General features: G+C 42.6%; 1 protein-coding gene across 6 annotated transcripts in view; it reads left to right on the plus strand.

The window, feature by feature from the left end:
- Nucleotides 1-3750: 3750 nt before the first annotated feature.
- Nucleotides 3751-16177, plus strand: part of itsn2a (intersectin 2a) — a 42355-nt gene continuing 29928 nt past the window's right edge. For 5 of the 6 annotated variants that reach the window (XM_037085947.1, XM_037085950.1, XM_037085951.1 and 2 more), the window contains exons 1-2: nt 3751-3882; nt 11612-11688. In XM_037085947.1, the coding sequence (XP_036941842.1) occupies nt 11682-11688 (7 nt within the window). In that variant the 5' untranslated portion in view covers nt 3751-3882; nt 11612-11681. Of the gene's footprint in view, nt 3883-5001; nt 5119-11611; nt 11689-16177 lie in introns of all 6 variants that reach the window. The other variant, XM_037085949.1, reaches the window with a different exon arrangement.

Genomic DNA, 16177 nt, shown 5'->3' on the forward strand with positions numbered 1-16177 from the left:
ACAACAGTAATGACAACATTACTGGACCATGGTTGCAAAGGAAAAGATGCTGTTGAAATGCGTTGGAGAGCTTTATTTTGAAACATATCCCTGGAAGCCCTTCATTTAGTTCTCTGTAATTTGACCGTGAAGAGAGGCCCATTTCTTTCCCACCATGACTGCCCGGGCTGCTGGACCAGTTCCTCCCTCTTCAGCAGAGGAATTCGCCAGCCTGGTTGTCGGATCACCAGCACAATTCTACTACAACAGGTAAATGAACAGATATCCTTGAAATGCCTCACAGGACTGAACAAAATGTAACATGTCCTGGACACTGTCGCTATTGAGCTTGTTCATTCATTATTATTATTTTTAGCTTTCCCTGCTGCAGGAGGCAATGTTACACATCTATTTGTTTTCATGTTGTTTTCAATCTTTTGTTTGGTTTAATATGTTATTCTTTTCCTCTGACCACAGCTCCTGACATAAATGAACAATATCTACAATTATTACAAGACTGGTTGTGAGGCATTTATCTCTTATGTCTTCATAGGATGGTAGCTTGGCTTAATATGTATTATATTCACTGCCTTTATGTTGAGCTTGACCCTCAGACCTGTTGCTCTTGCCTAGGTGGTAACTACAACGGTCAAGTGGATATCTGGCCCCTGACAGTCCTGGAGGCCCAGCGCCTTTAGAGAGACACCCAGAGTTCCCTTCTCCACCTGGGATGGGCTACACGCCAGAGCAGACATTTGGAGCCTTCTCTCTGAGACCTCACCGACAATCTCACTTTATTTAAATACTAAAGTTTGAAATAATTAAGTTGATCCGTCAGAAACATTCAAAGGTCCAAAATTTAAGAATATTAGTTTTACATGTTCAAAACTTACAACAGAATATGAAGAAATATTAGTTTTGACATTATGTTGATGTCATCCATGTACTGTGTTCCAGATATATCTGTTGAAGTATGCATGTTAACCTGCTAGCCCCTGCTAACCCGTTTGTTGGCAGCTAATACGACCACTGATAGCAGTTAGCAGCCATTAGCAGTTACCCTGGTGATATACTGGGCTAATTCTTCCATATTGCAACTTTAAGAACGCAGTTACATTGTGGAAGGAAGAAGATATATTAGAGTTCCAGCACTATTTTCCCGTTCCCATTGGCTTGTTCACTAGCAGCCAGGGTTCACCTGTTGTAAATATGAATGTGCTTCAGGTTCCCAGCTGATCAGTGCTCACTAAGTAGCATTGTGATAGTGGAAAAAATGGCATCAGAACTGAGCGAGAGTGTCAGAAATCAAATTGTTATTCTGAGCAAAGAGGGGCTCTCTCAGCGTCAAATCATGGCTCGGCTCCACGTGTCCAAGGGGGCAGTGCATGGAACTCTAAAACGCGCTGCAGAAACTGGATCAGTTGCATCCAAAGCACGATCAGGCAGACCCAAAGTGACCACGCCATCGGAAGATGAATACATCAAGCTTAGTTCCCTGAGAGATAGAAAGGCAACTTCAGCACAGATTCAGGATTTGCTAAATAAAGAACGTAATAATCCTGTCAGCAAAAGTACTGTCAAAAGACGGCTGTTGTGTAATGGTCTGAGGGGGCGAGTAGCAGTTCCTAAACCACTTCTGAGGAGGGGAAACAGGGTCAAGCGCTTGAGGTGGGCTGAGAAATACCAGCATTTCACAGAGGATGACTGGAAAAAAGTCCTGTTTACTGATGAATCCAAGTTTGAGATATATGGTGGTAACAGAAGAGCAGGAGAGACAATGATACCGCAGAGTATCAGACCGACAGTGAGACATGGTGGTGGGAATATTCAAGTCTGGGGATGTTTCGCCTACTCTGGAGTTGGACACCTGCAGAGAATTGACTACACCATGACCGAGGAGAAGTACCACTCCATCCTTCAGAGACATGCTATACCCTCCGGTTTGCACCTTTGTGGGGAAGGATTCATACTGCAGCTGGATAATGACTCCAAAAACACCTCCGAGCTCTGCAAGAACTACTTAAAGACCGTAGAGGAACAAGGAGTCCTGACCGTCATGGACTTCCCTCCTAAGTCACCTGACCTGAACCCCATTGAACATTTATGGGGACACTTAGAGACTGAGAGAGCCAAGCACTCTCTTACATCACCAGAAGCTTTGTGGAACACGGTCAAATCATGCTGGGACGATATGAGTCAGCAGGTCTTGCACAAACTTGTGGAGTCCATGCCGGCTCGAGTGCATGCTGTCATTAAAGCAAAAGGGGGACACACCAAATAGTAACACATTCTGAAAATCATGGACTTTTTTCAAAGATTCAATTTACCAATAAAGCTGATATTAGTATTTGTTATGGGGGGGGGGAAGTGTCTTTTGGACCCTACAAAGCTTGTTGCCCTCTTTAGTTTGAAGGACTCCATCTTAGCTGTACTGCGTGCAAAAAAAAAAAAAAAAAAAAAAAAAAAAGCCCCACAGAACATAATCCCTGTAATTTAATGCTAGCACTAATTAAACACTTAATTTGTTGGATTTTGAGTTTTGTTTGCTGACAAAATGAACTACTTAAGCATCCTGATGAATTAACTTACTAAAAAGTCAGTGTTTTTTTGTGGCTTTTTTTCCCCTGAAATAAACAGTTGTTGCCTGTTCAGTGTGGTTTATTTGTACTATATTTACTCCTCTGAAAGGAATAACAATCAATTATTAATGCCTGTTTTTCAGAGTTTTAAAAAACATTTATAATATGATCAGGCTATGACTGTTGACTTGTAGAAGTAATACTGAATGTGGGCTTTCGGTGGTGCTCCACACCAGCAGCTGCCTTCATGTTTCCTTTGGGGGGCAGCAAAGACCTGTCAGACTGTACACTGCTCCTGAAAAAGGAAGATGCAATTAACTACAGATAACTGCATCTCAGTGGAATTCGCTCAGCACATAAGCCAGATAGGAAAGAAGAAAATGATGCAATGTTGGCTCAATAGAATTTGTGGGTAAACTAAATAAAAGGCTGAAGAGCTGCTTTGATTTTAGCCCTTTAAGTGGCTGTGCATCTCAGCAGCTAAAGGTTTCACAGCTTTCACCTGTTCTGCCTGTCATAACTTAAGTAAGCCAATCAAGACATCTGTCCATATGTTACTTTCTGTTCAACACAATAATAAGACTTTTAATTTTGACCAGGCAAGTCAGTAAGAACAAGGGGTTGGATTATTAGTAATGCAGGAGATCGACAACTGGTAGGAGGAATGTAATCAACTACACATTACAAGTACTGTACTTTTGTACAATTTGCTTCAGTTTATCCATTTTCTGCTGTATGTATATATAGATATACATATAGATATAGATAAATTCAAATTTTTATGATTGTAAGTATCTCTGTCTGATTGCTGTCAAACACATTAAACACAATAAGCACTGGTGTTCAGTGTGTTAAATATGTAAAAGTGAGACATTCAGATGATGATGATTTAAATGAATGTACTCTGATATGCATTTTTACAATAGAAAAATACTGATAACGTATAGACATAATTCCGTTGATTTGAATGAATGTGAAATGGAAAAGGGCAATCATAAATTATGAGGACATGTGGAAAGACTGTGGAAACATTGATGATATTGGAATCAAAGATTGATTTTGTTTTTTCATTTTGTTTGGTGTGTTAAAAAATAAAAAAAAAAATTAAAAAGAAAGAAAGAAAGAAAGAGAAAAAAGATGGCCTTTATTTTGAAAAACGTGCCCGGAAACCCTTCATTTAGGTCCTTAGTGACTTGACTCTGTGGCCACGCCCATTCCTAGTTCCCACCATGACCGCCCCGGCTGCCGGAGCCGTTCCTCCCTCTTCAGCAGATTAATTTGCCAGACTGGATGTCGGATCACCGCCGCAATTCTACCGCAACAGGTAAATGAACAGAAATGATTTGAACGCCTCACAGGACTGAAGATAATGTGACACACGCTCTGTCGCTGCTGACCTTGTTTAATTCTGCCTTTTTTTTCCCTCTCGGAAGGTAAATGTGGATGTCCTGGTTTATTGAACCCTAAATTTAAAAGGCGAGGCAGGAGGAGCGTAGTCTGTTCACTGTGTGTTACCTTCACACCGCTGCAGCAGCGGAGCTGTGAGGGTTTGCAGAAAGAAAATGTGAATTTGTGACACCTGTCACTGTCTGAGTGTGAGCCTTTTGTCTACATTTTGGATTTTCGTTTAAAAAAAAAAAAAAAATCCCACCATATGTGTTGAAGAAAAACCACTGTCAGATGTTATTTTCGTTCCAAAATATGCTAAAATACATTTTAGTAATGTTCTGACTTCCATTCAAATTAAATCTCTTTTTAATTATCAGAGTAAGGGCTGTGAATTGCCTCTGTCTTCTCCAGACAATGTACTGCTGGAGACACTGAAGGCTTCTTAGTGATATATATTTATTTTATTTCAGAGGAAACATATCCTACATAGCTCAGTAGGAAACAGACTTCTGGCTTTATTGTTTTATGTCAGAAAATACAACTCCAAAGGTTGTATACTATTCACAAAGAAGGTGTGTACACTGGAAAATGACGGACTGCCACTTTAACATTCAGGGTCCAGAACACACAGACCAACTTATAATATTCTCATCCTGCGTAAAAAGAAATGAGTGTGTTATTTCTGGAGCTCCCCATAGGAGGGTGAGTGAGTGTCTGTAGTATCCAGCAGCTCACAGTGACCTTAATGTACTTTTCTAGTGATTCATCACATGGCGTTTCATGACATGATGTGATCTTTTCCCCCCATTTGCACGTAGTAAAAGGTGAGTTAAATTTAAAACCTGTACGTTTTACAGTGCAGGAGACGCCGCGCTGTTATCAGATTGTTTGACGTCAGTGCAGTTTTTATTTTTCATTCTGGGGCGGTGGAGGGGAGCAAGTTTATCAGTTTTACTCCTGCTCGTGTTCATTCACTGCAGTGTAGACTAATTATAGAGATTGCTTCTTTTGTGTGTGTGTGTGTGTGTGTGTGTGTGTGTTCCGCTGCCCTCAGTTAAAAACAGAGAGCGGAGGCTTTTCTTTGCTGAAGTGGCAAAGTCCGTCTGATCTGCGGCACCTGTGATATCTGTCCTCATCCCTGCAGCTACTGTTGTACGTCCACCTGCCAGAGGTAGAAAAAGCGTTGCGTAACACACACATGCAGGGAAATGCACACACGCACACAAGAGCACACACACACACATTCATTGATGTGTTGACAGTGGAGCTACAGTCGCAGTTGCATTGGATTTGAGTGCTATATTGAGGACAGTTTGTCATTATTCTTGAAGCCCAGGGTGAAAAGTGAGCTGACCCACAAATGTATCAGGAGGATGAATATGAGACGGATTTTCTGTTTCTTTTTGTTTTTTGTTTTTTTGTTTTTTTTTTCTGGTGGAAGTGTCTCCCATTTTCACCTGCAGCACAACAGAGGAAGGTGTGTGTGTGTGTGTGTGTGTGTGCTCTTGTGAATAGGCAGAAAATCACTCAAACACACACACACACAGGCTTCTTTCTTCCACAGGGCTCAGTCAAAGCTTCCTGGGCTGTGTCTGCTGGAACAGGCTACCCCTCTGTGCAGGAGGAGGGGGGGGGGGGGTGGTGGTGGTGGTGGTGGTGGTGGGGGAGTGTGTGTCAGGCACACTCGCGCACACAGACCGACACATTGATACACACATCCGACCGGGGCCGGTGCGACGCACACAGGTGTCAATCAGCATGCAGGACGGAGTCAAAGGTTCTTTGATTCGCCTTTCTCTCCCTCGGTGCGGTGGGTCAGCGAGCTGCCTTAAAGTCGTCCCGCACTGTTTCTCCAATCAAAAAAACTTCCAAAGTGCCAATTGTAGCATTTTTTTTTGTTTAAAACGTCAATACACCATCAGGGGATGGAGGGAGAAGGGTGTCCGGGCTTATTGCCACAGCGACACAGACCCACATTAGACTTGGAACACTAATGGAGAGTGAGTAGACGATTTCCAGCCTGATTTTGCTGCCTGTTAGCACCTGAAACAAATTGAAACCATGAGTCTGAAAGTGTATCATAGACCATGAAGTAGTATGTTGACACAATAATCTGGATCCAATGTTTGTTTGCTGATGTTTTCCATTTGTAACTGAGATAACTCAGTTGTCAACACACACACGGGCTGATCGATCTGTTATGGGGCCCCGGGGCATAACAGCGGCGTGGACCCCCTATTGGCCACCCCCACCTGCATGTGTCTGCACCCTGTCACCCTCAAACTCTCTGTTCACACACCAGATTTCTCATGGTACTCCTTTTACTGCCTGTCTGCAGCCTCTCCTTTTAATGACTTGGTCTAACGTTGAGCTTCTGTCATGCAATAAGAGGTCAAAAATATTGTTGCTTTTACGTTTCTGGATAAACATGCTGAAGTGTTTGAGTTCTTTGTAACGTCCAGTCACTTGTACTGATGTTGTAAGAGACCTTGAGGACTTGCAGTGCTCAGGATGAACCAGTTTTGTAGACTGTATTGCCACGTCAAAGGGCAAAAGTGTGAGTACCTCAGCTGCTCAGAGTGGCCACACTCATGTGAGGAGCAAGGCCTGCTATTAAGAAGGGCTGCATTATTTTGAAATGTCTGGAAATAGTAAAAATGTCCCAGTTTTGTAAAGTCCAGGGAGATGTCTCTATATGTCTTGTTTAGTTGGTCAAAACCCCCAAGATATTCAGTTTGTTATAATATAAAACAGAGAAAAGACGTAATTATCCACTTTGGAGAGGCTGAAAACTTTTTCTGTATGGAAAAATTACTGATGCAATGAATCTAATAGCAGACAATTATCTTTTTGTTGATGACTAATCAATCTGTCGACAACTTGTTGGAGCTCTACTGCCTTTCCTTCACTGCAGTTATAAAGTAGTATATGAAATGTGATGAAAGTGAATGTGTGAAAAGTGAAAAGGGGAACTTGACCTTAAAAAAATGTGCCCTCCATGTCATCATCTCTGGCAGGATTTAAGGCACCACATAACCTGACGGCACAAGATTAGGTCAACAGTGTTGGAAGCGTATAAACTGTCAGACCACTTGATTGTTTATAACAGTCATAATAATAGTTTTTGTGCCTGGATGGAATTGGTGCACCTTTTTAAATGTGTCTCGGTCTATTTATATTTAAAGTCTATTTTGATCTGTGACCTAAAATCTAATAGTTTATGTGCTTGAATGAGTTTAGATGTTGCTTTTCCTGTACTGTCATATCTTGTCTCTCCAATAGCTCTACAAAATTGAATTGCACAGTGACAGGGATACGGTAAATCAAATCAAAAATGCAGGAACCACGAGCAAATGAAGTGACAACATGTTATTGTGTGTGCTGCTGAAGGTGCAGGCGGTGTTGATGTAGAGGGTGTCCTCTGCACCTCGTGTGCATTCTGTGTTGTTTGTTATCCAGGATGTGTCCGTGTTTGAACAGAGAATGCTGTCTGCCATAACCAGTATCAGATAGTGTCTTGCATTTGAAACCACACACACCTCAGGGATAAAAGTATTTGTGTATATGGGCGGGTGACAGTATGCTAAAAACCTTTTAAACAAATTATTTGTGCAAGGGAGGGTAACAAGCACACATGCAGCAAGTATTCACACAGGAGGATCGTTGCAGATGATTCACATCCCATTTTTAATTCATACTCAAACCATTCAGTCAGCCCTTGTTCCCTGTGGGTGGTGACCACTCCCATCAGGACAGAAATGTGTTATATTTTTATAATGATCACTCACTTTGCATTGATTTGCGGGGATCCTTCTCACTCACGGGTCAAGTAGACCCAAGCCACGCCAGCGAAATGCCTCCCGTAGCATATTAGAGTCGCCGTTTATGAACTCATTCGTTCAGGGTTTTTCCTTTTTAGTTTGTCACCCGGCTGTATAACGTACAGTGAGTTACTAACACAGCTTAATGTAGCTCTCTGGAAGTGTGTTCCGTGGGACTGAATTACTGTGGGTTGCAACAGCTCTTTGTAATTTGAATTTATTGAATTTAAAGAGGTTTTCTCACATGAACCACATGTTTACCTGGAGATTAGCCTTTAGCAGAAATTTAGACCAAGTAACTGCCAGGTTTTGTTTGATTTACTGAACTAGCCTAACTGACAAGACTTGCTGAAATCACCAGAAGTAGGCTAACGGTGGACAGTAATCTTACACTACTTTTAGCTAGCCCACTACAAATTGAATAATCTATAAATTGTATGTAAGAGTAAGAATTGTTTGCTACAAAAGTCCACCTGAAAAGATGAACTTGTGAGTAGATTAGTCTTCACGTTTGGAATGGCAAATTCAAACAAAGTATTTTATGTTGTAGAGCTAAACGTGAATATCTCTTTCAGCTTAAAGCTTAACCTTGTTTCAGACATTTAACCAAAATCCCACTCAAAAAATGTATTGAAATCGACATAGGGGAACAGGAAGTTTAAAAATGCTAACTTATTTCCGGTTTTTAGGACTCTTCCTGCGGGACTCTATTGATAAAAGATCATTTTAAATATAGTTGACAATTCTAAACTGACGCTTGAAAAAGTTCTGTTTGATAATAATGAAAACTGGGGATATTTATACATTTAACAAAAATAACAGCATCTTAAATTACATGACGTAGCAATTCAGCTAGGTTAGCTAGTTGGAAACTAGTGAAGAGTCCAATGTTCTCACGATGCAGTGACAAATAAAGATGACACCACACATAGTTAGCAGCAGGAGTACAAGATATATTGTTGTTAGTTAGCAGCATTGCTAGCTAGTTTGAAATTAGCTAGTAATGCTAACAGTGCTACTATTAACTCAAAACAAGGAATGGCTCTTTTATGATGTAGTGACAAATTGAAGATAACCACAGAAATAGTTAGCGATATTACTCTCAGATTGAGGAGAAAAACAGTTAGTTAGCTGCATATGCTAGCTGGTTTCAAACTAGCTAGTAGTGCTAGCAGTTCCCAAGAACTATGGGTGGATACAGTTTCCAAACCAGGTCATGATGAAAATGACAAACCAAACAGTTGAGAGTTGATACAAAGGAAGCAGTAACTCAAATGTTATTAATTAAATCAAAGTATCTGTACATTCTCCTTTCTGTTGTCCTGGGCTGTATGGATTTATGGCTTTGGACTCAGACGCCGTTATTGTTTGCCCGTCCGTGTGTGCGCGACATGCACTTGCACATATATTAGATTGCGCGCGGGCCGTACGCCACCAGTGAGCGGTTCATTGGCTTTAAGTAATTGGCAGTGTCGGCATGTGCAGAGAATGATTTATAATACAACAACCACCGTCTCCCCCTCCAGGAATTCGCACAGGAGAAAAAAGGGGAGGCCAGTGATGGAGCAATGTGGTAACGGGAGCAGAAGGAGAGGAAAGGATGAAAGCAATCGGGGCGGGTGGCTTATAAGAGGGGATGCGTGTTTCGAGTGAGGGATGAATAAGAAATAGGGGAGCTGAAATGGAAAAGACAGAGTGAAGAGTGAAGTGAGGTAAAAGGTGTGAGGCGGGGGGGGGATGATTTGGCGGAAGCGGAGGGGAGATTGCGTAGACCTGACAGGAATCACAGCTGAGGAGAAAAAAAGCCCTGCTTGTTAGCTATAGGCTCCTGGGAAAGAGAGATGGAACAAGGGGAAATAAACGAGAGGGTCTGAGCAGAGCGACTAACAGAATCTGAAGAACAGAAAGAGAAACCGCAGGAGCAGGAAACTCAATTTAGGGGGTGAAAAATGAGCAAAACTGCCTCGATAAAGAAGTAGTTCAGCTTAAAGACGTTCAGATCATCAAGAATATGTGGGGCAAATGGACCAAATACAATTGAGCGTGATTTCAAAGACAGCGGATGTATAGTAAGGAAACTCCTCAGGACAGGAAACAATAGATCAGACGTGATAGCCCACCTGCAGAGCCATTTTATGGTGCAGGGCTTAAGAAATGAAAGCCCTTACACGCAGGGGCTTGGAGAGCGATACCTGCATGGGCTCATCCGTCCTCTGCACCTCCTGGGACTCTGCCAGAGATCCTACAGAGGAATCTCATCACGCCGACGGGCTGCCTGCCCAGCGGCAGCAGTGGATGCAGGCCGGCCCCTCAGTGCATCTCGACTTTGCATGTACATGTAGGTGTACATGTACTTGTACATGCGGGGAAGATGCATGTGGGCAGGTCCATGAAGCATCATGCATGATTATATTCTTATTTCGACTCAAATCTGACAAATCTGTATGCAGCTTATGGAACAAATGGTCATGATAGTTGGTGCAAGATGCTTTATAAGACGCTTTAGGTGTTAGTAATCGTCCTCTGTCGGCCTGTAACTGTTCTGAAACTGTTGTTTTGGATTTTTTTCAGTTTAAAGGTTTGCTTTTGCTTATTGATGTCTTCATTTACACTTGGCATTGCTGAAAATAAGGCTCTCCCTCTACTGATTGCTTAAATAAATGCATCCACTTTCTTATTAAAGACAAGTGGTTACATCCCTTTAAAGACAAATATTTATGTAGGACCAGGACAACAACTGTTTATATTCCCAACAAGATGACTATTTATATTCCACATACAATATATTTATATACATAATAAAACAAATATTTATATTCCTAGAGAGGCAAATATTTATGGTATATCCTGTTTATTTCACACTGAGTTCACTGGTGTGTCTAACTTTTCTCGTTTAGCTTCATTAAGGTGCAACCAACAATAGATTTTGAACGTAACCTCTTACCAAATTTTGTAAACGGGAAAGAAGGTGGAAATACATGATTTTCCACGTTGCAAAATACACTTTTAAAAATATTTCAGGCAAACTAGTTCGACCAATGAAACAGTCGCTCCCTGCAGCCCTGTGTGTGAAGGCCTGTTTCCATGAGACTCCCCTGGTTATTTTTACACTGAGACAATTATTATTTTTTTTTGCATTGCTAAGCGTTCTGGTATTTTTATGTTGCGAATGAGGCCATCTAATTAAATCTGTGCTAATTTGTCTGAATGTCCAGAAACAGAAATCTGAATAAAACAAACACCATGTGTGCTTTCTTTTTCCATTAGTCTAAAAAGAAAACATGTTCCTATCAAGAGAGATAAGCCCATTAACCCTAATGTATTGGTACTTGGACATAAAGCCCTAATGATTGTCACATTAACACTTGAAGAAATAAAAGATTCTCTAAGCATCGCGGAGGACTGCCGGCCTGAGCTGCCGCCATCTGTGATGGGAGCGCAGACGATGATAAATGCTCCCTTCCTGCCGGACCACCATCATTTTCCCTCCTCGGCGTCCCTCAGCTGTCCGCCTGCCGACTTCTCCCCTGTTGCCATTGTCTGAATCCTTCCTCATCCTCCCTTCTCTCTCTGTCATTTCGCCCTCCTCCTCTCTCTTTATTTATTTCCCCCCTCGCTCTGTCATCCTTCACCGTGCGCCCTCCTCGCATTGTGACCGGGGAGATGAGTTTTTTTTTTTTTTTTCTTCAGCTCCTGCACACATTTACATCCCCTCTGTTCTCTTGCTCGCTGCATGCTTCGCGTTCCTCACTTATACCCACTGCTCCGTGACACGCACACAATCACACTGTCTCTCTCTCTCTCTCTGTCTCTCTCTCTCTCTCGCTCTCTCTTTCCCTGCAGATGTCTGAGAGCTAGCCAGCTGAGTGGAGGACTTCCCCTCTCTGCCCGTGCTCTCCACCTGCCTGCAGCCATGAATGGTAAGAACATTGTGTTTTTCGTCTTGATTGGCCGTCTGGTGTCTGGTTTGTCCGTGGGAGGCAAATGGGGGGGGAGTGGTCAGGGTGGAGAGAGAGAAAGATAAAGAGAGAGAGAGAGAGATGGGAGTTGACCGATGAGCAGCAGTTGTGTCGTGCCCTTTCCTCTAAACTTTAATCTTCCGCCCCTGGTCAACTTCCTGTCGAGATTAAAAGGCCGCCGCGGTTTGTTGCGGTTCTGTGATGCTGTTTTGATGTTGGAGTGGGATATTGATCCGGTGCCAGGCTTGAACTGAGCCCGTCTTTGATAGTTTTGGAAGACATTATAGGTAATTAGAGTAATTAGATGTTGTTTAAACCTCTTCAGCGAAGAAAGGCTTCAAGGAATAATAATTTTTTAATGCATTTTATGCAGATGATGAGATATTTTGGTGTGTGCCTTTGTTTAGGGGTGGGGGGGCTGCCTCTGTTTCTGCTGAAAGTGATGCATCTCTTTTGTCCTTGGTGTAGACAGAATTGCTCAATAGTGTGTGCGTGTGTGTTTGTGTGTGTAGGCGCATTTTAATCCTCTTGTTCGCAGCCTTTGATCATAGAACAGAAGTTGCCGCTCCTTGAGGGCCTCTACGAGAAAAAGCCTCCAAGAAAGTGTGTGTGTGTGTGTGTGTGTGTGTGTGCGTCGGATACATCTTGTCCTCATGACTAATTCTGCAGTTTAACAAAATGCCAAGCCCCACAACTACACTTTTGGCTTTAATCCCATCCAGTGAGTAGACTCTGGGAGACAGAGCGCGGTTCAGAGACGCGGCGTGATGAGTTTCTCCATGGAAACATGCCGTATGGGTTATTGCGCCCTCGTGAACATGGAAAATCTGAAACGAGGTAATTGTAAAGTCATTAGTGTGTGAATTTCCCGAACAGGTGGACGCTGTGCCTCACACCTCGAGGAGGAGAGTGTGTGTGTGTGTGTGTGTGTGTGTGTGTGTGTGTGTGTGTGTGTGTGTGTGTGTGTGTGTGTGTGTGTTCAGTGTTATGCTGCAGCACGCAGAGACTGTTGATCCCCTGGTCCAATCTCAAACATCAACTCGTCCTCCCCAGGTGAAGCGTTTCATATGTAAATAGTTATGAAAGCAGTGACGCCCCCCCCCCACCCCGAGGGGCGGCGCTGGGCGTCCGGAGGTTTGACTCCCAACATCTCCAGAGGACCGCACGGCACCTAGACAACAGCACACAGGCTGACAAAGGGAAGTACAAAACCCACACAAGGCAGAGGCTCTTTGTGTCCCAGCTGCTGAGGAGCTGAACTGATGTACAGTCGGTTTAAATTCTGCACAGCCGTCGTTGCTGTGGAAGCTATTCCATAAGAGTCCAACCACAGTAAAGAAAAAAAAACCTGCCGTATACTGTGTGTCAATATTAGCTTAAGGGCTCTTGTGTATTCGCGAAGAGTGTGTGTGTGTGTGTGTGTGTGTGTGTGTGTTCTAGGTTTCTGTGCAGGTAGCTGTTTTTCATGTGTTCAGTGTACGACAGAAGGGAAACATGTCAGTAACGGCATTGTCTTTATTTCATTTTAACATGTTTCAAACAAGCAAAGAACGAATGGACAGTGATGGCCTTCAAGAGTTCAACATTTTAAATGAAAACTTTGGGGGGAAATAAGTTAGATGAGAAGATTGATGCCAAACATGTCACATCTACTATTAAAGGCTACGATGCAGCCAGGACAAGATTAGCTTAGCTTAGCATAAAGACTATTATAAATAGCTAGCTGTGTCTAACATAGCTCGGAGAAACAGTTTGACGTTGAACAAAATATATCTTAAACTCAAACCGATTAACTTATGTCTCAAGTGTAAAAAATGAGTGTCAACCAAACTTCAACACAACTTCTTAAAGCAGCATTATGTAGAAAATGTCCCAGTTTCTGAGTGCAACACCAGCACCGCGGTAAACACAAATCCCAGGTCTGTAACAGTGTGTCAGATGTAATGTAGGTGCTCATTACAAACTCATTACGTCATAACAGTGTTAAGTGGTGAAAAATGGGATCTTGAGGTAAACATGTATGTAACGCTGTGATCCGACACTCTCACTGAAGTGACATAGTGCAGAAACAAGTGATGGGAGAGCCGAGTGGCTGAGACAGAGACACCGTTCACCCTGTGACAGGACACTGTGCCATCAAAATGATTCTGAAGCTGTCATGTGAAGGTAAAAAAAAAGTTACATAATCTCTTTTTTCCACTTAGAGAAAATCAGGCACACTGTCGGGGGATCTGTGAAAACATTTCGCAGAACTCGAGGACTGTCTGTATGAACTCTCTAATCTCGATAGACGTCTAATCTGATTTCTTTTGTTTGTGAGTTTGTTTTGTTGCTCCTCTCTCATCCGTCACTCAGTACAGTGTGTTTTGTACCCCCAAGGACCTGTGAGAGGGAGTGCGAATCTGGGCTAATGAGTGTGTTTTGAGCTATCTTGTTTTTCATTTCTGTTTATGGGTTGGAACAGTTCGACATGATGGGATGCCAGACTTCTCATTTCGCAAGTATGAAGTTTGATTTACAAGCACATTTTTCAAGAGACAGAAAAGTCTGATGAAACCTCAACTTTTTTACTTACTTGCTCTGATTTTTGAACAGATTAAACAACATGATATAACGGGTTGAATCGTGAGGTCCTTATCCTTCCCTGGCTCTGGCTACATGCTGTATTTACCACGCAGACTTATCAAACTTAAGTGAACAAGTTTCCCCTAAAAACAAATGTAAAAGAATATGTATAAAAGTATCTATCGGCCAGACTGACTGTTCAACCCGAAACACTTGAGGCCCTTGGTTTGCCGTCTTCAAGCCTAAAAGCTATAATTAACTTTCAAATGCTACATATTCAAAAAATTTGGCACCTCTTTACCCGGTCTCACACTGAGCGGCCGTATGTTTCCAGCACAAGTGTCAAGCCGCAGAAGACCCCTATGGATTGTGCCGCTGCCGCGTAAGAAGCCTCTTTTTGCGGTGCCCCACTTACTCACAGAGCGTTCAGCTGCCACTGTACCAGAGTCTGGACCCGACTGACAGGCCGAGCTGGATGTGACCATGCTAGCGACGCGTCCCAGCGGCACTGTGCTAAATCTCGCCTGCCTCTCTCACTTACAATAGCTTCTAAATGAGGCCTGTCGAAGCCAACGAGACAATGTGAAGAATACTCACATCTCCAGCGCCAGATTAATTACTCTCGCCCTTTTTTTTTTCTTTTTTGTGGCTGCAACATTTTGCTGACGACGCCAAAAACTAGGTCGGGGCACCGGGAGCTGCACGCAGTCGGCCTCGTCAGGGAAAAAAAACAGGTACCTGAACAGGTGTTGCGGCGGCGGTTCAGGGTAGAATGAGTTTGTTTGGAGATTGAAACCGGCTCAAGGCAATCTGCCAGAGTGTTTGCTAACAAACAAGAGATCTCTCTGTGAATTCAAACAGCTGTCGGCGTCTGATTATGTCACATTTTGGAAGAAGTTGAATCTCTCTCTTTTTTTTTCTGGAAAAGCTTTTCTCTGTAGCTTTCACATTTAATCTTCAGGCTGCAAATAAGGCACCGATCTGCTGCAGCTTTGTGTCATTCCTTAGAGGTGTGTGTGTGTGTGCGCGTGTGTGTGTTTGTGTGTGTGTGTCGCTGCGGTCAACAAGAGTCAGTGGTGGTGTTTGGGTTAGCAGAGGAAGTTCCATCATGGGCAGGGTGGTATTTCCTGAAGCTGGTGAATAAATTACACCCTAACTACCAGCTCTGTGAGACACACGCCCGTACCAGCACGAGGAATTGTCATTTTTCCCGTCACAATATCGTAACTACAGCTTTTTGTCCTCAGCGCTGAGATTTCATCCCGACTTTATGAATCTTCTCCATCTTCCAGAGATCAGGATAAAAAAAAGATGACTCTCCGTCTGACTCTCCCCTGGTGACGGCATTGTTGTTGATTTTGAGAGCAAAAGTTTAGAGACGGCTTCCTGTGCGAGATTATCTCCACTGCTAACAGGATAGAACAAGGATCCAAATCAGAGGGGTGTACGAAGAAGGAGTACAGAGAACACCTGCAGCGTTTATATACATTTTATCAGATATGATCAAAATGTAAAACTCATTTACTATTTTACTTTTTACCTTCTACTTCATATTTTTCCTATAGATATATCACTGTCTGTATATTAGCTAATCTACGCACAGTTTTTTTTGCAGTGATCCTTCAATGGTTATGAAACACTCATGTCAAAGACATGTAACACTGGCCGGCAGGATGCTGTAAATGGACGTGATAAATTTTATTGTCTAAAATGACATTCAGGCACTAAAACAGTAAACTTCCCAGGGAATTCATCCTAAACTGCCTTATTTACATCATTGTCTTACACAAAAACGCTTCCATATCAGAGCATATTGGACAAGATATACACCCATCTCAATATATCTGTGATGGGCCAATATCCGCTATTATCATTGGCATGCCTT

Source organism: Acanthopagrus latus, chromosome 22 (assembly GCF_904848185.1).
Source record: "Acanthopagrus latus isolate v.2019 chromosome 22, fAcaLat1.1, whole genome shotgun sequence".
NCBI lineage: Eukaryota > Metazoa > Chordata > Actinopteri > Spariformes > Sparidae > Acanthopagrus > Acanthopagrus latus.